The 18,104-nt window shown below is 39.8% G+C and overlaps 1 protein-coding gene across 3 annotated transcripts in view; it reads right to left on the reverse strand.

Annotated features, from left to right (window-relative positions):
* Positions 1-1,221: 1,221 nt before the first annotated feature.
* The window catches only part of LOC137376220 (synaptosomal-associated protein 25), a 108,326-nt gene continuing 91,443 nt past the window's right edge, over positions 1,222-18,104 (reverse strand). For 2 of the 3 annotated variants that reach the window (XM_068044341.1, XM_068044343.1), the window contains 4 exons: positions 12,416-12,533; positions 7,614-7,739; positions 5,055-5,199; positions 1,222-2,460 (listed from right to left, as the gene is read on the reverse strand). In XM_068044341.1, the coding sequence (XP_067900442.1) occupies positions 2,392-2,460; positions 5,055-5,199; positions 7,614-7,739; positions 12,416-12,533 (458 nt within the window). In that variant the 3' untranslated portion in view covers positions 1,222-2,391. Of the gene's footprint in view, positions 2,461-5,054; positions 5,200-7,613; positions 7,740-12,415; positions 12,534-12,695; positions 12,814-18,104 lie in introns of all 3 variants that reach the window. The other variant, XM_068044342.1, reaches the window with a different exon arrangement.

Consider the following 18,104-nt stretch of genomic DNA (forward strand, 5'->3'; position numbering starts at 1 on the left):
ACTGTGCCGCCCACGGATGCTGCCAGACCTGCTGAGTATTTCCAGCATTTCTTGTTTTTATTCTGTCATTCTTCTGTTTCTTTTTTAAATCCTTAATCTCATCAGTTAAGGAGATAGACTGCTGACCCTGTCATTCATCAGGGTCCCAGAAGCCCTGTAAAATAGTTCGCACTTCCAACAACTTGCAGGGCACAAAATGTTCGAGTTGAAGGGTGAAGGAAAAAATCTAACAAACAGGGTATGCAACTAAATGCCCCACTCCAGCAAGTTCTGGGTCATTGATCCATCAACAGCTCTTCTCAATTCTCTTCCATTTTCTTGCTTTCTCATTCCGAAATCGGTCTTTCGTCTTCTGTCTCTTTAGCATTTCAAGTAAAAGCATGTGGATTTCAGCAGATGCAAAATATGTAACTGTTTGATTTCCATTCACATATCTGGCATGGGCCTTGGATAACAACATGCAAATTGAAGCCTGTTAAAGAAGGCATGGATAATGTTTTGCAAAGTGTTACTCTTGCCTGTATTGTCTGTTGCTTCTTGCTATACATTTTAGTGTAATTTTTCTCACAGAAAGTTATCCTTCATTTTCATTTTCTTTCCCTCAGAAGGTAGGCAACCAAAAACATGCCTAACGATGAGGAACTAGCTAGTAATATGGTAATTTCCCAAACAATTTTGATGCACTGCCATAGAACTATTCTCATTCATGTACTCATCAACATGTATTGATTGAAATGAGATTTTAAGAGATAACTATCAGTATATGGAGTATGGAGCAAAAATGAAACCCCCACTGTTAGCTGTCAACACAGTAATGTCTTTACATGAATATTTATATGAGCAGTAACTCATGACTTAACCATACATTTCTAAAAGAATCTTTCGAGGTGTTAGAAATTGGTATCTGGTGATATATGATAGTTCTTTGGCAAGCAGATCAAAGGATCTCGACAAAACATGTCAGATAATCTTTAAAAGGATTGGAAAATATTCAATCATTGGACTTAATAACTAGTTTAGATCACATGGGGAGATTTCCTTTGTGTGCTAAGTATAGCAATATAGTAGACATGTCCTTTATAAAGAGATTTCTGGTTTTGTTACATATGATGTACAAAGGAACTCTTCTCCCTGTGGGATCAGGGAGATTAAACTGTCTCAAAATGTATGTCATAGATTTTCCAGAAACTTTTGAGGGCAATAAACTAAACTGCAAATAGCTTAAGTTTTGTGATTTTTAATCATTTTAACTAGCTACAAAACGTTGACCACTTCACAGTTTGACAGGAGGCAGAAGGAATTCCATATTACATGCTATAATGACATTTATCTCAACAGTTTCGCTACTTATGTTTAGTCATTTCATTAATACACAGTCCAGCCATTTCCTGTGCATAGCTCTAAAGCAACAACAAACTTTACAAAACACACAGGGTAATAACAAACAAAATACAATTTCTTTATAAAAACTACATATCTTTCATAAATATTCAGGCCTATGTACACAACTACTTTTCCCTATTAGTGCAATCTTTCCATCAGTTATAATTGCCATTAGCAGCATCTAAACCTTGTGGATAGAATGTATAACCACTACCAATATGTTTTGCTTCAGCATTAAGTTTTCTCATTTTGAGCCAACTGTATACTGATTACACAAATTGTTCATTTAGTAAATGCTTTATCCTTATTTTACACCATGTTCACAGCTTTGTTACTAGAACATAAAATGTGGCACTACTGTAGACTTGCAGATATAACCTAGTATCAACTGTGTCCCAATACTGAGCATGCTTTTCCAAGGCGCTACTGCCATGTAAAGATCATTTTAGCAGTAGGTCTTACAGTTAATATCATGCATAATTGTATGAGTACATCACCTCAGTGCAAGGACGATAACAGTTACATACACCACACTTCCTTGACGTTAAGTTAGAATGGTTCTGTGAAATGAACATAAGACAACAGGTTTTTTTTTTACTATGCGTTTTTACCGTCACGATACCCTTTGGAACATGGCAGTAGCTTAGTGTAATGACACAGTTCACAAGGGCAATACTGTATATCCTGCATTAAAAAAAAACAGCTTATGTCACGTTCCTACTTTATCGAGCAAATTTTGTATATAAAAAAAGGAAAACAAGTTGCCAACATCAAGAGTGAGCTAAAGCCATCAATCCAGCCCTATATACATCCTTTGGAAAGAGATTTATCTAGAAATAAATAATTACAAGTACTCTGGTTAAAAATATGACAAGCTACACAGGGCAACTTTTACACTGGGTCTGTCGTGTGCATGTGTGCAAACCTAGTCAGTAAATACCACAATAAAATCAAATTGTACGCTGCTTTCTGAACAGTGCCAGGGAGTAATGCACTTTTCTGTAGGGCCTAGCCACTTCCCAGCATTTTTGTTGCACGTTGGTTAGCTTCATCAATCCTGGTTTTATTGGATTCAGCCTAAAATTTTAAAAGAAAGCACACAATAATTTTGTAAAGGAGGAAAGGCAAATGAACTGTACATCACCTAAGGACAAAATATTGATATAAAAAATAATTAAACTGCAAGACACTGACACAAAATACCATTAGGATACATCAGAGCATAAGAAATAGGAACAGGAGGTAGGCACCCTCTTCGATTCAATGAGATCATCGCTAATCTTCTACCTTAACTCCACCCTACTGCACTATCAGCATATCCCTTAATTCTCCAAGTGCCAAAAATTTTATCGACCTCTGTGTTGAATATACTCAATGGCTGAACATCCACAGCTCTCTGGGCTAGAGAATTCCAAAGGTTCACAACCCTTTGAGTGGAGAAATTTCTCCTCATCTCAGTCCTAAATGGCCAACTCCTTATTCTGAGTCTGTGACCCCATGTTCTAGATTCCCCAGCTAGTGGGGACTTTCTCTCAGCATCTACCCAACACTCGCTATTAAAAGAATTCAATCTCAACCTTTTCACAATGCACCCAAGTCTTCCTATACAGCAGAGGTATGCTGATAAAAGCAAAATATCCAATTCACTCAATCTTTCCCAAAAAGCCAACACTGCAGAGTATATGAAGATTAAATCTGTGCCAAAACAAATGCTTTATGCAAACAACTGATTCCCAAGTAAGCGCTAGATAGAAAATGTTCAACTAACAGAATATAAGTGCTTCTAATGCTAATGTAATGGTAAGTCTCAGAGGTGCAGCACACTGGAGGACTCCTGGGTAGCATTATTGAGCAGTGAGGGACATAGCATTTGTCCCTATGCAAGTGTGCAGATGTTTCACTGTTCCTTGCTGCAGGCCAAGGGTTGCTAACCCTCCAGGGTTGTCCTGGTGTCTCCAGGAATTAAAGATTAATCTCCTGAACACTGCTACGAGAAACCTCAGGAGAAAAAAAAACATAGGAACATTAACAAATGGTGTGGATTTTTAAAATTCTCTTTTTGTTTATTAGTTACAAAAATATTGGAAATGATGGGGGGTGGGGGGCGGAATCAAGGCTGTTTGACTGGGTAGGGAGGTCGGTCATGTTATGAAACCTCCAATAAGTCCAACCAAAGTTGGCAACGCTACTGCACACACCCACATGTGTGGTTTTAGTAGCTTTAATAACGTGGGGTCATCTGGGTTACAGGGCCATGCTAATACAATATGCTAGGTCAGGACCCAAAGAGTAGAGGGACTATCACCTCCAGACAGCTGAAATTTAGGAGCAGACAGGTAAATGATGACAGGAATATTCCCATTTCTTGTTAGTTTGTGTTTCTGATTGGCATTTCCTGTGTATGGGTCTGATCAAAAGAACCCATTGTTCCATAGTTCAGCTATTGAGCATTCAGTTCCCTTTCAATTCAGAGATTAGGCAAATTGTTGCTTGTTCATCAGGGATTAAAGGGATCAGCAACAAAACCATTATGGAGATAACAGAAGTCTAATCTAAGGAAGTGGGGTGGTGGCAGGGGGCGGGTGGCGTGGGGGCGATGTGATTAATAATAAAATGGTTTCTAAACATTAAAATTGTCAAATGTTAACAAACTTTGGGAGTGATAGTCGCCCTGCGATAATTTCAGTGAGAAAGTCAGTGTGGATTTTGTGTTTTGTACTCGCACTAAACTTTTCACTAATGTTATCAACCGGGGACTTTCACTCCTCTGTTCTTCCAATAACTATATATTACACATCCTGTTTAAGCACCTAGAGGCATTGAATCAGGAGGTCTAGTTATGCAATTGCGTCAGCATGGCTATTTATGGAGTGCGAATGATGGAAATAGTGCCTTTATCTCCTAGATGATCTCACGTGTCATGATTTTCCTATCTTCATTGGAATTAGGTTATTTTAAACTCTCTACAAATCAGCTGACAATATATCCAGCAACATTTATAATCTAAATACAGGAAGAATCATCTGCCACATGATTTAGGTAGATTCCCACAGTTGAAAATTCATACAATATACATTTTACTATAGGTTGTAAGTGCAAATAGGTTCAAAACAAATTTTTTTTGTTTTCAACTGTATTTTTCTTGTGAAAGTTACTTGTTGCCACGGACCTTCCTTTGGAAATTGGGAAAGTTGACAGGTCACGACTCCAACTCCTGCTGTCCATGGGGCTTAATGAACAACCCACAGGGGGTTAAAATGAACCAATGTCTTTGTTTCTGTCTTCTCATCACCACCTCCGTCCAATATTGTAACTCGCCACAGAATGGGGTGCCATTTACTGGTTTGGCATAGGACTGGTAATATTTGTGAATGGTGTCTGGTAACATGATTTCAAACTGGCCAAATGTGAGGGAGGTTTTCTCTTGTGGGCGCTACTTCCTACCTTATTTACAGTGTTAACATGGGATGACACATCTATTTATTACTTAATAATAGGACAGTATGAATTTCCAAACTTTAAGTCTAACACATTATAACATTTATCAGAAAATAGTTTCACAAATATGCCAAAATACATTTTAAACCAAAGAACACCGATAGTTCAGAAATAGTAATAGAATGTAATATTCACCCCAAATATCTTAAAAATTGATTTGCTAATAATCTTACCTTCTCCATAATCCTATCAATCTGGCGGTTCTGTGTATCAATTTCATTGCCCATGTCAAGTGCCATGTGGCGAAGATTGCCAATGATACCACCAACTTGCTCTAAATTGTCATCCATCTCATTTTCTCGGGCATCATTTGTTACCCTGTGTCAGAGGAAGATTTCTTTAAAAAATATTATTTGATTCATTTGCTATAGTCTGGACTATACAACATAGAAATTAAATTAAACAGCAAAACACCTCTATTAAGATTGGACAGAGGAATGCAATATCTGTTTGTTAGGTAAACTTTCACTGTTAACAGTAGTTTCTATTTTACCAAACTGAATGAAATTAAACATTACACAGCCCTTGTTTAGGCATTTCCAAGGGGGGGAAACTGCATACCAATGCTCCCAGTCAGGTATGACATTCGCAAATAATGCACCTTGGGAACTGTAGACACAGTTTTCCGTCCATTTGACACTGGGGTTGGCAACAGCTCCAACCTTTATCGGCTGGTTCTCAGACAACTCTGCAAATTTTAAACTGAAGTAAACGGTCAATACTCAGATCTTATTCTTCAAAATAAAGTACGTTGACTATCTAGAGGAAATGTTTTAGCTCGATTTGCAGCATGTATAGAAGAAATTAAGATATTATTGCTTGGAAAAGAATGTGAACCTGAAGAAGCAACAGATCCTTATTGGTTACAAAAGTTTTATTTCATAGTTGATATCACTGTCTATTTAAATATCTTGAACAGATAGCTACAAGGACAGGGAACCATAGTCCTCCTAATTTTTGAAGAAGGGCTCTCTTTCAAGTGAAAATTGGAGTTATTTGAAAAAGGTTCAGGGAGGTTGTTTTGGCACATTTTTCCACTGCTTAAAGAATTACGAAAAAGACAAATCATCAATTCAATAGATTTTTTAAAAATGCAATACCTAAAATGAAAGAAGCCTTTGCTAGTTGATTTCAAGAATTTAGAAAGGCAAAAGAAACACTAAATTTTATATTAAGACCTTTTGAGTCAGATCCACGTCATTGAAATTTTCAGCATTTATGTTTTATATTCTTAAAGACGCCAGAAAAAGTTAGACAATTGTCTGTCTACAGCATCAGATAGCTGCATAATGCTCATTAGATTCTTGATAAATAATGTTATCACATTAATTTGTGCTATTCCTCTACTCCATCTTTTAAAATTTTATCTTTTTTTGTCTTGCGGCTCCAGTTTGTATTTTAGGTAAATTTCTTAATAAAGGCTCTTCATGTAAAAAGGGTTGCCGACTCCTGCTTTAATGTAATATGTCACACTTATTCTATGTCATTCTCAAGATGAAGAGTCGTGACTGGTTTGCAATACAGTGGAATGAAAGCTGGAAAACTATGAGTTCATTGCTGCCCTCAGAGATCTGTGAACCTGGGTTCTCTGAGGTCGCATAAGCAATATGTCTTGACCTTGACCTCATTAGAATTTACACGGTAACATTTCAGGGAGCACAGAAAACCATATCATGTTGGTGTTTAAGGCAACTCAGTCTGCTGTCAGAAATTTATGTTCAGTGATGCTATCACCTCACCAGCCTCTCAACTTCCATGCACACCAATTCTTCCAAAATTCCACTCCTGTCCCTTACTAAGTCCTGCTTCCCATTGCCCTTGTCCTCACCAACTTCCACTGTTCCTTGTCACCAATGCATTGAATCCTATTCTTATCTACAACCAACTCCTCCCCACCCCACCCCCCACCCCACCCAACCCTGTCATGGTCTGGTCCCTCCATGCCTCTGCTTTCTCCTCCAGACTGAAATATCAACACTTGTTTCAGCTCCAGCCTCATGGGAAGACTCGCTCCCGCACCAGTATAGTTTATTTTCCACCTCAATTTCTCACAGCAGACATTGGACGAGTTACCAGCGCCAATTGAACCATACTCCATGAGTTACTACCTTCAAGATAAAGAACAAGAGAAAACGCTTCAGAGATCAAACTCCTGAAATAGCAGAAACATCTGGGGTTTACCCGCCGTACTGAATATGATTTCCCCCTTCCATCTGTCATCGTAATTAGCCAAAATACTACTACTAGCTACAACATAATTTGTCCTAATGTTAGTGTTAACTGTACAGTTACCCCCGCGACTTTTAAGATTATAAATCTCCTATACTTACTGGTATTGTTTGCATATCTTTTTGTATATAAAAGAAATGTACTTCAGTGGCTATGATCTCTAATTCCATTGTATTGCTTTGGTGTCCTTGTGAAAATTGTAGATGTTATTTCACAGGCATGCAGTGACACACAACAGTCAGTAGACGCATCAAATACTGGAAAAGCTACCAGTGGGCAACAGGATATCTCAATAGTGATAATGAGTTCTAAGCTTTCTGCTCCCTGTGCACAGCTACAAGTCTTTTCCATTGGTAAAAAGTCACAGCTCACATTCACAGACAAGCTTTCCCCTTCGTCTAATGACCAAAATTTTGTATCTCATGACTTAGGGCTGTGGTAGAAATCCAATTAATAACACATCTTTAGACTTGCGAATTCTGTGTTCAAACAGCTGATCTCACCTGCGAATAAATCCCCCACTGATAGCCATCTGCTCACGCTCATCCATCACGCGAGCAGGCTGACTGGCCACGACCCCATCTTGGTTATTTCCCCAGGCCTTTTTGTAAGCATCACTCGACTTGAGTCTGCACAAGTAGAACAGCACATCATAAGGCAGATACCAAAACTGTGGTGCAAAGCAGAATATCTTACATTCAAATTTGTAACTGCATCAGGCAGATGAATATTTTTAGAAATAATAATATACCGATATATCATCGTTCAGAAAAAATGTCTCCATGGCTGCAGCAAACACACATTACACTTTCCAGTGCACAACAGTTCACATAAGAATAATTGTCTCCATTATTATTAGCATGGAGATTAATGAAACTTTGGATTATTACACAAAACAACACATACAACACAAGCAGACAGAAAAAAAGACTGCCAAATTCAGCATGGACATAACATGACAGAATTCGGACTGTCCTGTTGAGAATACTTTAGGGTGAGCATGAAGTTTTTTTTAAGTACTAAAATGTAACCCCCCTCCCCTCGATCATTAAAAACAATGGAGGTATTTGATATCAGGAACCAGGTGGCCAGTAGCTATCAAAATAGCTTGACAAGCAGTAAGATCAGAAACATGATGTCGCTTATATTTTTTTTCCGACCAAATCTACCAATGTCATGTTGAAAGTTTTGTATTATGTTTAAAATCCTGGCTGCATTTCGGAATAATATATCGGTACTTGTACTACATTAGCCACATATCAATGCCTGATGTACACGCCCTTGTGAACGAACACACAAACTGAGGACACACGTACAGTGGAACAAATGCAAGAGCAAAAGAGAAAGCAATCAGTGGAATGTCAGGATCAGAAGGGAAAGCATGGGATAAATCCTTGCACCTTGTTCATGCTTTGGACCCGAGGCATGAAAAGGAAATAGGAAGCACATTCAGGCAGCTCCTCTACCATATTGATTTATTTGCATACAATGCACCAGCAGTAAGGGCACTAATGATTGGCTAAGCACACAGTTAGAATGGATCTCTGATAGTCAAATAATAGTGGGAAGTTCTAAAATCTGAACCAAAGAAATTAGTCGATAGCAAGCTGTAAAAGAAAATCAGGATTCGCAAAATTAGTGCGCATTCTATATGAATGTAAAGACCCATTCTCATCCGTGCAGTCTATAACATATAAATCACGGCATTGCTGCAGTGTCAGGCCTCTGAGATGTGCAGTATGTACTGTATTAATCACGTGAGAAAGTGACCCTATGTATAAAATCCTTTTTAATTCTTCTCAGCCATCTAAGCAGAGATTCTGACAGCAAAGGGACTATTCATGCTTGAATACTATTGGGCTGAAATTGAACTTGGGAGGGCACACAAAACAGGTAATATTGCATCTGTCACCTGTTGAAGAGGAGAAAATCAGTAGCAAGTCATCCAGGAGACTCCCTTGGCTTCCTAAAGCAGGCAGCTGAAGAATTGTTAATCGGATCGATGGAGCTAACTGTTAAATATTTCCTTCAGCAGTCAGTGAACTTGTTTTTCACATTAATGTGTTTTCATGGAACTTAAAAAAAAAGACCCCACTTTTACTTTGACAAGACAATGCTGTACCTCTATCATGTAATGTACAGTAGGCTGATTCTAAGTTTGCAGGTCAAACTTGTGTTTATGCCACAATGCATTTAAAAGTGGTGCCACCCCATAACTGGTGGACACTTTCAAAATCATTCACCACTGCGCCAAATCAGGGACACTGAATTTCCCACTAAACCTGCAACTTCTATTCTGAAACCACCATGGAGAGTAACAAATGGCAACTGTATTCACCAAGGAAGTGATCAAAATCTGGAATGAGTTGCCATGAAGGGTGGCTGAGGACAGCACCCAGGACTCATTTATCGAACAAATGCTGGACTGGGAAGACAGTGGGGATTAGCATTTCGGAGGGATGGAGTGAAGGGCTTTTATCAGTTCAACCAATTGTATGGATCTTGTGAAATTTTGTTTAAATAGAAATTAATTGGTGACTGCTGATTCTGGGTCTATAATTTATGTTTTGTGACGTGACTTGTTTTTATAATAGTATACAAATGTTAATAAAACATTTTTTTAATTAAATTTTATAATGCCAATGCTTGATTTTCATTTTCCACAACAGCTAAAATGGATTAAAACTGTTGCAGTTAGTTATGGAAGTGACCATAGCTATTTACCATGCAAAGAAGATCTCTTTTGAAAAGTTTTAACATCTATTTTTGAACCTTATTGCTGCAAATATCGAAAATGGGCAAAAGCAAAATACTGTGGATACTGGAAATCTGAAATAAAAACAGGAAATGCTGCAAATACTCAGCAGGTCAGGCAGCTTCTGTGGAGAGAGAAACAGAGTTAATGTTTCAGGCTAATGACCTTTCATCAGAACTGGAAAAAGTTAGAGAGGTGTTGAATGATTTTGAAAAGTTAGGGGCGGCACAGTGGCGCAGTGATTAGCACCGCTGCCTCACAGCTCCAGTGGCTCAGGTTCAATTCTGGGTACTGCCTGTGTGGAGTTTGCAAGTTCCCCCCGTGTCTGCGTGGGTTTTTGCCGGGTACTCCGGTTTCCTCCCACCACCAAAAGACTTGCAGGTTGATTGGTAAATTGGCCATTATAAATTGCCTCTAGTATAGGTAGGTGGTAGGGGAATATAGGGACAGGTGGGGATGTGGTAGGAATATGGTATTAGTGTAGGATTAGTATAAACGGGTGGTTGATGGTCGGCACAGACTCGGTGGGCTGAAGGGCCTGTTTCAGTGCTGTATCTCTAAATAAATAAATAAAGGTGACAGGTTTAAAGCAAGTACAGAAACGAACAGGGAAACATACACTCCACAGATACTGCCAGACTTGCTGAGTATTTACAAAATTTTCTGCTTTTATTTCAAATTTCCAGCATCTGCAGTATTTTGCTTTTACATCAGTGTTTAATTCAGTGCCACTTCTTTTCCAGCAGTGCCCACCTTGAAGAGGTTCTGCTGTCCTTTCTGACGAGATTTCCATTTGTCTCTTTTATCTTGTTCACCTTCATTGCTTTCTGTTTCCCTTCTCATGTTTGCATTTAATCTCTCCTGTTTTCCACCCTATCACAGGCCCTCCCTTTTGTTCCATCTTCCTCTCCCTCGCTTTCCCTACCTCTGTACTTGTTTTAAACCTGTCACATCTCCAACTTGTTCCAGCTCTGATGCAAGGTCAACAACCTGAAACGTCAACTCTGTTTCTCTCCCCACAGATGCTGCCTGACCTGCTGAGTATTTCCAGCATTTTTGTTTTGATTCAAAAACGGACATGTTTTGTTAAAAAGTAAACCACTGGAAGTAACATGGTGTAAGTACAAGCCTTTTGAAAATGGGCCCTTTCTTCATCAGCATTGAAATAATGTCAGTGGGAATTGTGCTGTTGGTATACAGCAAGCATCATCATCAAGCAAAAGTGGCACAGAAATGGTGCATTTTATTTTAAAGAATTATGCAACATTAACTTTTTGCACTTCTAAAGGGGCCACTGGAATGGCCACAAACAAGGCCAAGACCCAAATATGCCTTTCACTGGCGCTTCCAGGATAGACTTGTGTAAGCGGAGCCCCTTCCCACTCCTACAAGCCCCCTAACATAAGTCAGCAGAGATCCCACTAAGGCAAGAGTGCCTACATCCATTCCTCAGTCGGGACCTGGCATAGCGTCAGCTGAGGAATGCCTGATCAGAACGGACAGGCTTCCCTGACACTGAAAAGAAGTGGGATCCCACCTGGGTTCGGATCAGGGCCTGGACTCCCAAAGATCAGGTCGGGAAAAACATCTTTAATACTGCTGGCAAACTTTGAAAAAGATGAAAAATGCAAATTTGTTGCTGTTGTTATTGCATATATTTCGGGATTTGTGTTTGGAAGTTACAAACTTTCCGACTGATCCACAGCTTACTGCACATGCTCAGACCCTGTATCATCACCTGCTGTTAAGTCTGCTGCATTACATACATACAAGAACACACTCAGGCATTAAACAAATTAGTCTAATATACATGCTGGGGGAACAAGATTATTGTTTCACAAAATGGTGCTGAATACTGACTACAAAAGAACGCACGTTGACTGATTTATGTCAAAATTTCTGCCTGTGCTTGGCTAAAATCATGTTCAGACTGTTTCATATTATATCATGCTTTCAGGGAGGTTGAATTAACCATATTCTTTTCACATGCTTTTGTTTTTGATTTTCCCCCAAAGCAACAGGTGACGTTTAATAGCAATAATGAACCCAGTTGTGTTACGCATTAAAATGGATCTCAACATGCTGAAAATCCATAACAGCACACAATTCATTCATTACTGCTTAACTGAACATGTTGACATCACACACTATCACCCACATCACATGACACATAAAATAGGTCATTGTTGAACAGATCTGTCGACTGATAACAAGCTGAGTGTGTTCTGGTAATACGCTATTATTTAGATATTAACATCTTTAGATTATAGCTTGATATCTGTACAATGAGCATGCTTGGGCATCGCTTACATAGGTGACATCAAGAGTGGAGGGTTTCCACTGCAGCATACCTGATTTCTCTATGCGTTAAATTGTTCGGATAGTCTACACTATGAAATGGATGCCTTTAAACTGTATCATTTCTCTGCATGCCACACACTCATCCTGCCACTAATGCCAAGCGTGGATGAGCTGTACAAGGCTTAATTTGAGCCTTGGATGCCCAGATGCTTAGGCAGGCAGGCAGGCAGGCAAGCAGACACCACCTACTTGTTACATGGACAGGCACAAAGACCACAGAATTTTCCTAGATCTGTCAAATTCTTTTCTGCTTCTTTCATGTCCTTATTGATTTGGTCCATTCCTTCCTCGATGCGTTCCAGTTGTTCTGATTAAACACAAGATTTTTTTTTTGTTTATAAATCCCCACACAATGAAGCAGATGAGAAAGAAAGGACAAAAAAAAAAGAAAGACAATTCAAAAGGAACACTTCAGACATTCACTTTGACAGCTGGACACCACACATCAGAGCCAGCACCCAGTACCTACTTGTTACAAGGACATATGAAAAGGCCACAGCATTTCCCTAAATCTTTTAAAGTTTTCTCAGCTTCCTTCATGTCTTGGTTGATATGGTTCATGCCATCTTCCACACGATCAAGTTGTTCTGGTCAGGATAAAGGGATGATAGCAGTGGAATGAATTTTGGTTTGCATTGACCATGAATAATGACCATGTAGACTAAGTTATGAAGGCAGAGAAAAGTTTGCTAATTTGATGCATTGCTACTGTTGTATGCATACTGAATGCTGGACCAAAATATTTCTTTTTGATACACCTAGAAAGGAAAGTAATTATCCCATCATTTGATGTCATGATGGTATTGAATTGTCGATGGTAACAGTCTAAAACCTAAACATACCGGCAGAGGGAAAAAAAATCAAATCTTCAAAAAATGTCTTTACTCTTCAATAAGGAACTATACTTTCCCTCTCCTCTTGATAGATGTCAGCTGTAGCTCAGTGGGTAGCCCTCTTGCCTCTGAGTCAGAAGGTCGTGGGGTACGAGTCCCACTCTGGAGACTTGAGTACAATATCTGGGCTGACACTCCAGTACTGAGGAAGTGCTGCACTGTCATAGGTGCTGTCTTTTGGATGAGAGGTTAAACCGAGGCCCCATGTGCTCTCTCAAGTGGATGTAAAAGATCCCATGGCACTATTCGAAGAAGAGCAGGGGAGTTAATCCCCAGTCTCTGGACCAATAATTATCCCTAAACCATCATCACAAAAACAGATTATCTGGCCATTATCACATTGCTGTTTGTCTGACCTTGCTGCGTGCAAATTGGCTGCTGCATTTCCTACATTACAACAGTGATTACATTTTAGAAGCATTATATTGGTGATAAAGCACTTTGGGACATCCTGAGGTTGCTTATATAAATGCAACTCTTTCTTTTAAAAAATACACTATTAAGGAGTGGTTTTCAAACTTAACTGTGTAGGAGGGGTCACTGCAAATATTGACACATGCCTAGGATTGACCTCTCCTATTTTCTAAAATACAGAGTCAGCTATTAAAAGGGAAACTGCACTGTCATTATGGAAAATCTTTTTCTTACACAGTAACAGAAATAATGTCAACAAATCCAGGAAAATACAGTACTCCGAGAAACTTCTGGACTCACTCAGATCACCTCAAAAGCCCCTTGCAGTTTGAAACCTATGATGTTAGGTGATGGAAATTTTACAGAAAAGTGGAGCAATCGCAAGATATGACCAACTCTCCCAGTGCTCCAAATGAAAGGGGTATTCTTTCCAATTGATTTTCTTTATGGCTGTTAACAAAAGTATTCCTCAATAGTAAATATCTGGAAGATGAAAATAAAACAGAAATGCAAATAGCCAAATGGATCTGTAGTTAGCTGAGCATCTGAGATCGCTCAGTTAGACCATTCTAACTGAGGAACACAAAACCCAAGTTTACCCACCGTCAGCAGAGCTGAGAAGTATTTTCAAAACGAACTCTTTGTAACAAATTTAACCATCAGCGGTTCATTGAAGCACAAGAAAGTATGATAACAGAACACATTGGCTATGTTGATCGATCAGCCAATGGGTGTCTTGATTTCTTAGCTTAATGAGTTGCAAGTGCCCGGGCAATCACCTGATACATGTATTTAAAAAGTCGTAACAGTCTGTGCAAGCAATGTGCAGACTAAAGGAGATTAAATCCACTGATCCCGAGTGCAGTAAATCTATAAGCACCTCTTGTATTCATTGCAGAAAGGAACAGAGCAGAAGTGGCTGGATGGGAGCAAGATTAAATCTTACAATAATGATCAGCATCCTTCCTCAAAATCTATTATTCTTGCAAAATTATTCTAGAGAACACTATGCTATGTAGTACTGAAACATATTTAAAACTGAATGGGTATTTACTTCATTATCAGATTAGTTTCAAAAAGCTATAAAATGAGTCCCCAATAAATAAAAATGAATTGCACCTCTACCAGAATCAAAGTCCCATCGAAGGTTACTCAGCATGTTTAATTTTTTTTATCTTGCAACACACAATAATGCCAAAGCTGCACCAGAACATTGAACTGTACATTCAATAATTTTTGTTGACATTTCAGGTTTACGCTGCACAAATTTTTACTCCCTTATCTCAACAAAAAATATGATTGTCTTTGTGATTGTGATAATGGAATTTTACGCAATGCAGCTTTAATATTTCTGTAACTGTTATTCCTTCTAGTTCTTTCTTCCTCCCACTCCATTTCCTTGCCTCTGCACTTGCTTAAAACCTGTCACTTCCTGAATTTTATCCAGTTCTTACAAAAGGTCATAGAGTCGTAATCATTACAGCACTGAGGGACGTCATTCAGCCCAATGACCTGACACGTTAACTCTGTTTCTCTCTCCGCAGATGCTGCCTGACCTGCTGAGCATTTTCTGTTTTTATTTACTATTGGACAGCTTGTTTCCTTACATTACCAAAGTTACTACACTTTAAAAGAATTTAATTAGCTAGGAATCACTTTGGGATATCATGAGGAAACTAAAGGTGGTCTATAAATGTTCTCTTTCTTTCTTTCCTGTGCTCTCTCTCAACAGGACCTTTAATTACTTTATTTTTTTTAATTTTTAATTTTAGAGATACAGCACTGAAACAGGCCCTTCGGTCCACCGAGTCTGTGCCGACCAACAAGCACCCATTTATACTAACCCTACAGTAATCCCATATTCCCTACCACCTACCTACACTAGGGGCAATTTACAACGGCCAATTTACCTATCACCTGCAAGTCTTTGGCTGTGGGAGGAAACCGGAGCACCCGGCAAAAACCCACGCGGTCACAGGGAGAACTTGCAAACTCCGCACAGGCAGTACCCAGAATCGAACCCGGATCCCTGGAGCTGTGAGGCTGCGCTGCTAACCACTGCGCCACTGTGCTGCCCATTAAATTAAATAATTTCATTTATTAATTAATTGAATTCAAATTCCACCAGCTGCCATGGTGGGATTTGAACCCAAGTCCCCAGGGCTTTAGCCTGGGCTACTGCTTTACTAGTTCAGTGACATTACCACTACACCACCATTCTCCCCAACTCTGAACTCTGAACTGTAAATTACAATGTGAAACAAGTATTTTACCAGTTTTGAAAAATTAGAAATGTATGGCTTAATAATGTCATATCAAATCAACTTGTTAAAAAAAATTAGCTCTGCCTTATTCATTCCTAAGAACACGATGCATGTTTTGTGATTAAGTATCTTCTTTGAATTAGACTCAGGTCGAATAGTTTCATGAAAAAGTTTAACAGCTGTAGACTGGAGTTACTGCCTTAAATTATTCCCATTTTGCATTCTGCATGATAATTGATCTGGCACATTTTGCCTTTACTGCTGCAAGGCTTGCTCACTGGGTGTCAATGACACCATTGGGTTTAGAGTGCTATTTGCATTGCTGAGTGATGAGGTGTTACAGTTTCATACACACACTTGACATTTGGTTTCATTGTTGTGGGTGCTTGGTGCTGGACTAGATTTGCTTTTATAATTGGTACTATTTTCATTTGAATTCTGGTGAGTCCAACTCCTTCACCTTCACCAACTGTACTGCATTCATTGGGTGACTACATGCCATTACAGCCACTCATAACTCCTTTGCAGAATTAGAGAGCTCAACATGAGGGAGCAAGAGAGAGAGAACAGGAGGTGGTCCTTCACTGATTTCCCAGCTAACAACTGTAGGGGAGGAAGTGCTGAAGATCAGTGACGTTTCGGTCTCTCTTGCCATCGGAGATGGGGACCTCCCAGCTACCTATTGACAATTAAATACCAGCAACCCATATTTCATACAACACTCAGTCACGTTGACTTGATTTCCATAGCGAGTGAAATACGATCATCCTCATAATAATAGGTTGCAATATACTTACCTTGCAAGTACTAATTCCTGTCTTTTCTCTCTGCCAGGACCTTCAGGCATTAAGCAGGCCTTCATGGACCTTGCAGATGACAATTCCTCAGAGCAGCTGATTCCTTCTGAGGGTGCACTGTCAAAGGATTCATGCTTACCATGCACCAGCTCAGATACCCGCACTTTGATGGGACTGTAAGGCAGGTAGTTGGGTTTTCACTTGGTGACTCACAATTCACAAGTGAGTAAGAGCAGACGGTAAAGCTCTGGAGACTCTGTCCGAGGGCACAGCCCTCTCCAAGCTCTGCTCAGATAGACCCAGATACTGTTCGCGGGGGTCTTTCCATGAAAAGCATATTCATTGAGCAGCAGCAGAGAATCTAATCTACTGACAGGCCTTCCAAGGGCACCCCTGATCTGTCCACACAAACTGAAACACAGCTTCAGTATGCTGATGGCTTGCTTGATCACACATCTGGTGGTCATATGGCATTCATTATAGTGCTATGGGCTTCACTGTTAGGGTTTCAGACAGGTGTCATCAACCAAGTTTAAAGTATGTATCCCTTGTCTCGTAATAGCCATCCCTTAAGTCACTTGCAGGTGCAAAGGCATCAAAGAGCTTGCATCTGCTACAGGATGAATGCAACATGGCAGCTCCACACACACCTGCATAAATATTTATTTGTAGTTGCACACCAGCAGCACATTGATGGAGTGAAAGCCCCTGTGGGTTGATGAATACTCCCGGGTGATCTGGTAGTGCTCAGATTGCCAACGTGTGCACTTAATGATGCACCTGTGGGAAGCCAGCCAGAGATACAAACTCAAATGTCCGCTCATTCTGACTGGTGTCATCGCAGGCAAAGATCAGATAATTGCTGGCCCTGGCACACAACCCATCAGTCACCTGCCTTATGCATTTGCACGTCGCCAGCTGGAAGATCTGGGATATGTCTCTGGCAGAGTTCTGGAAGGACCCGGAGGCAAAACAATGTTGAGGGCAGTGGTCACTTTGACAATCAGTGGTATCCATGGCCACCAGGTCCAGCAGGCAGCAGATCTTTTTCTAGCAGGCTTCAGGCATCTGCCACAACCTGAAGAGACACCTCCTGAGGCACTGTTGTCAGAGTCATAGAGTTATACAGCACAGAAACAGGCCCTTCAGCCCATCGTGTCCATGCTGGCCATCAAGCACCTATCTATTCTAATCCCATTTTCCAGCACTTAGCCCATAACCTTATATGCTATGGCATTTCAAGTGCTCATCTAAATATTTGTTAAATGTTGTGAGGGTTTCTGCCTCTACCACCCCTTCAGTCAGTGTGTTCCAGATTTCAACCACCCTCTGGGTGAAAATTTTTTTCCTCAAATCCCCTCTAAACCTCCTGCCCCTTACCTTAAATCTGTGCCCCCTGGTTATTGACCTCTCCACTAAGGGAAAAGTTTCTTCCTATCTATCCTATCAATGCCCCTCATAATTTTGTATACCTCAATCAAGTCCCACCTCAACCTTCTCTGCTCTAAGG

The sequence above is a fragment of the Heterodontus francisci genome, chromosome 13 (assembly GCF_036365525.1).
Source record: "Heterodontus francisci isolate sHetFra1 chromosome 13, sHetFra1.hap1, whole genome shotgun sequence".
Lineage (NCBI taxonomy): Eukaryota > Metazoa > Chordata > Chondrichthyes > Heterodontiformes > Heterodontidae > Heterodontus > Heterodontus francisci.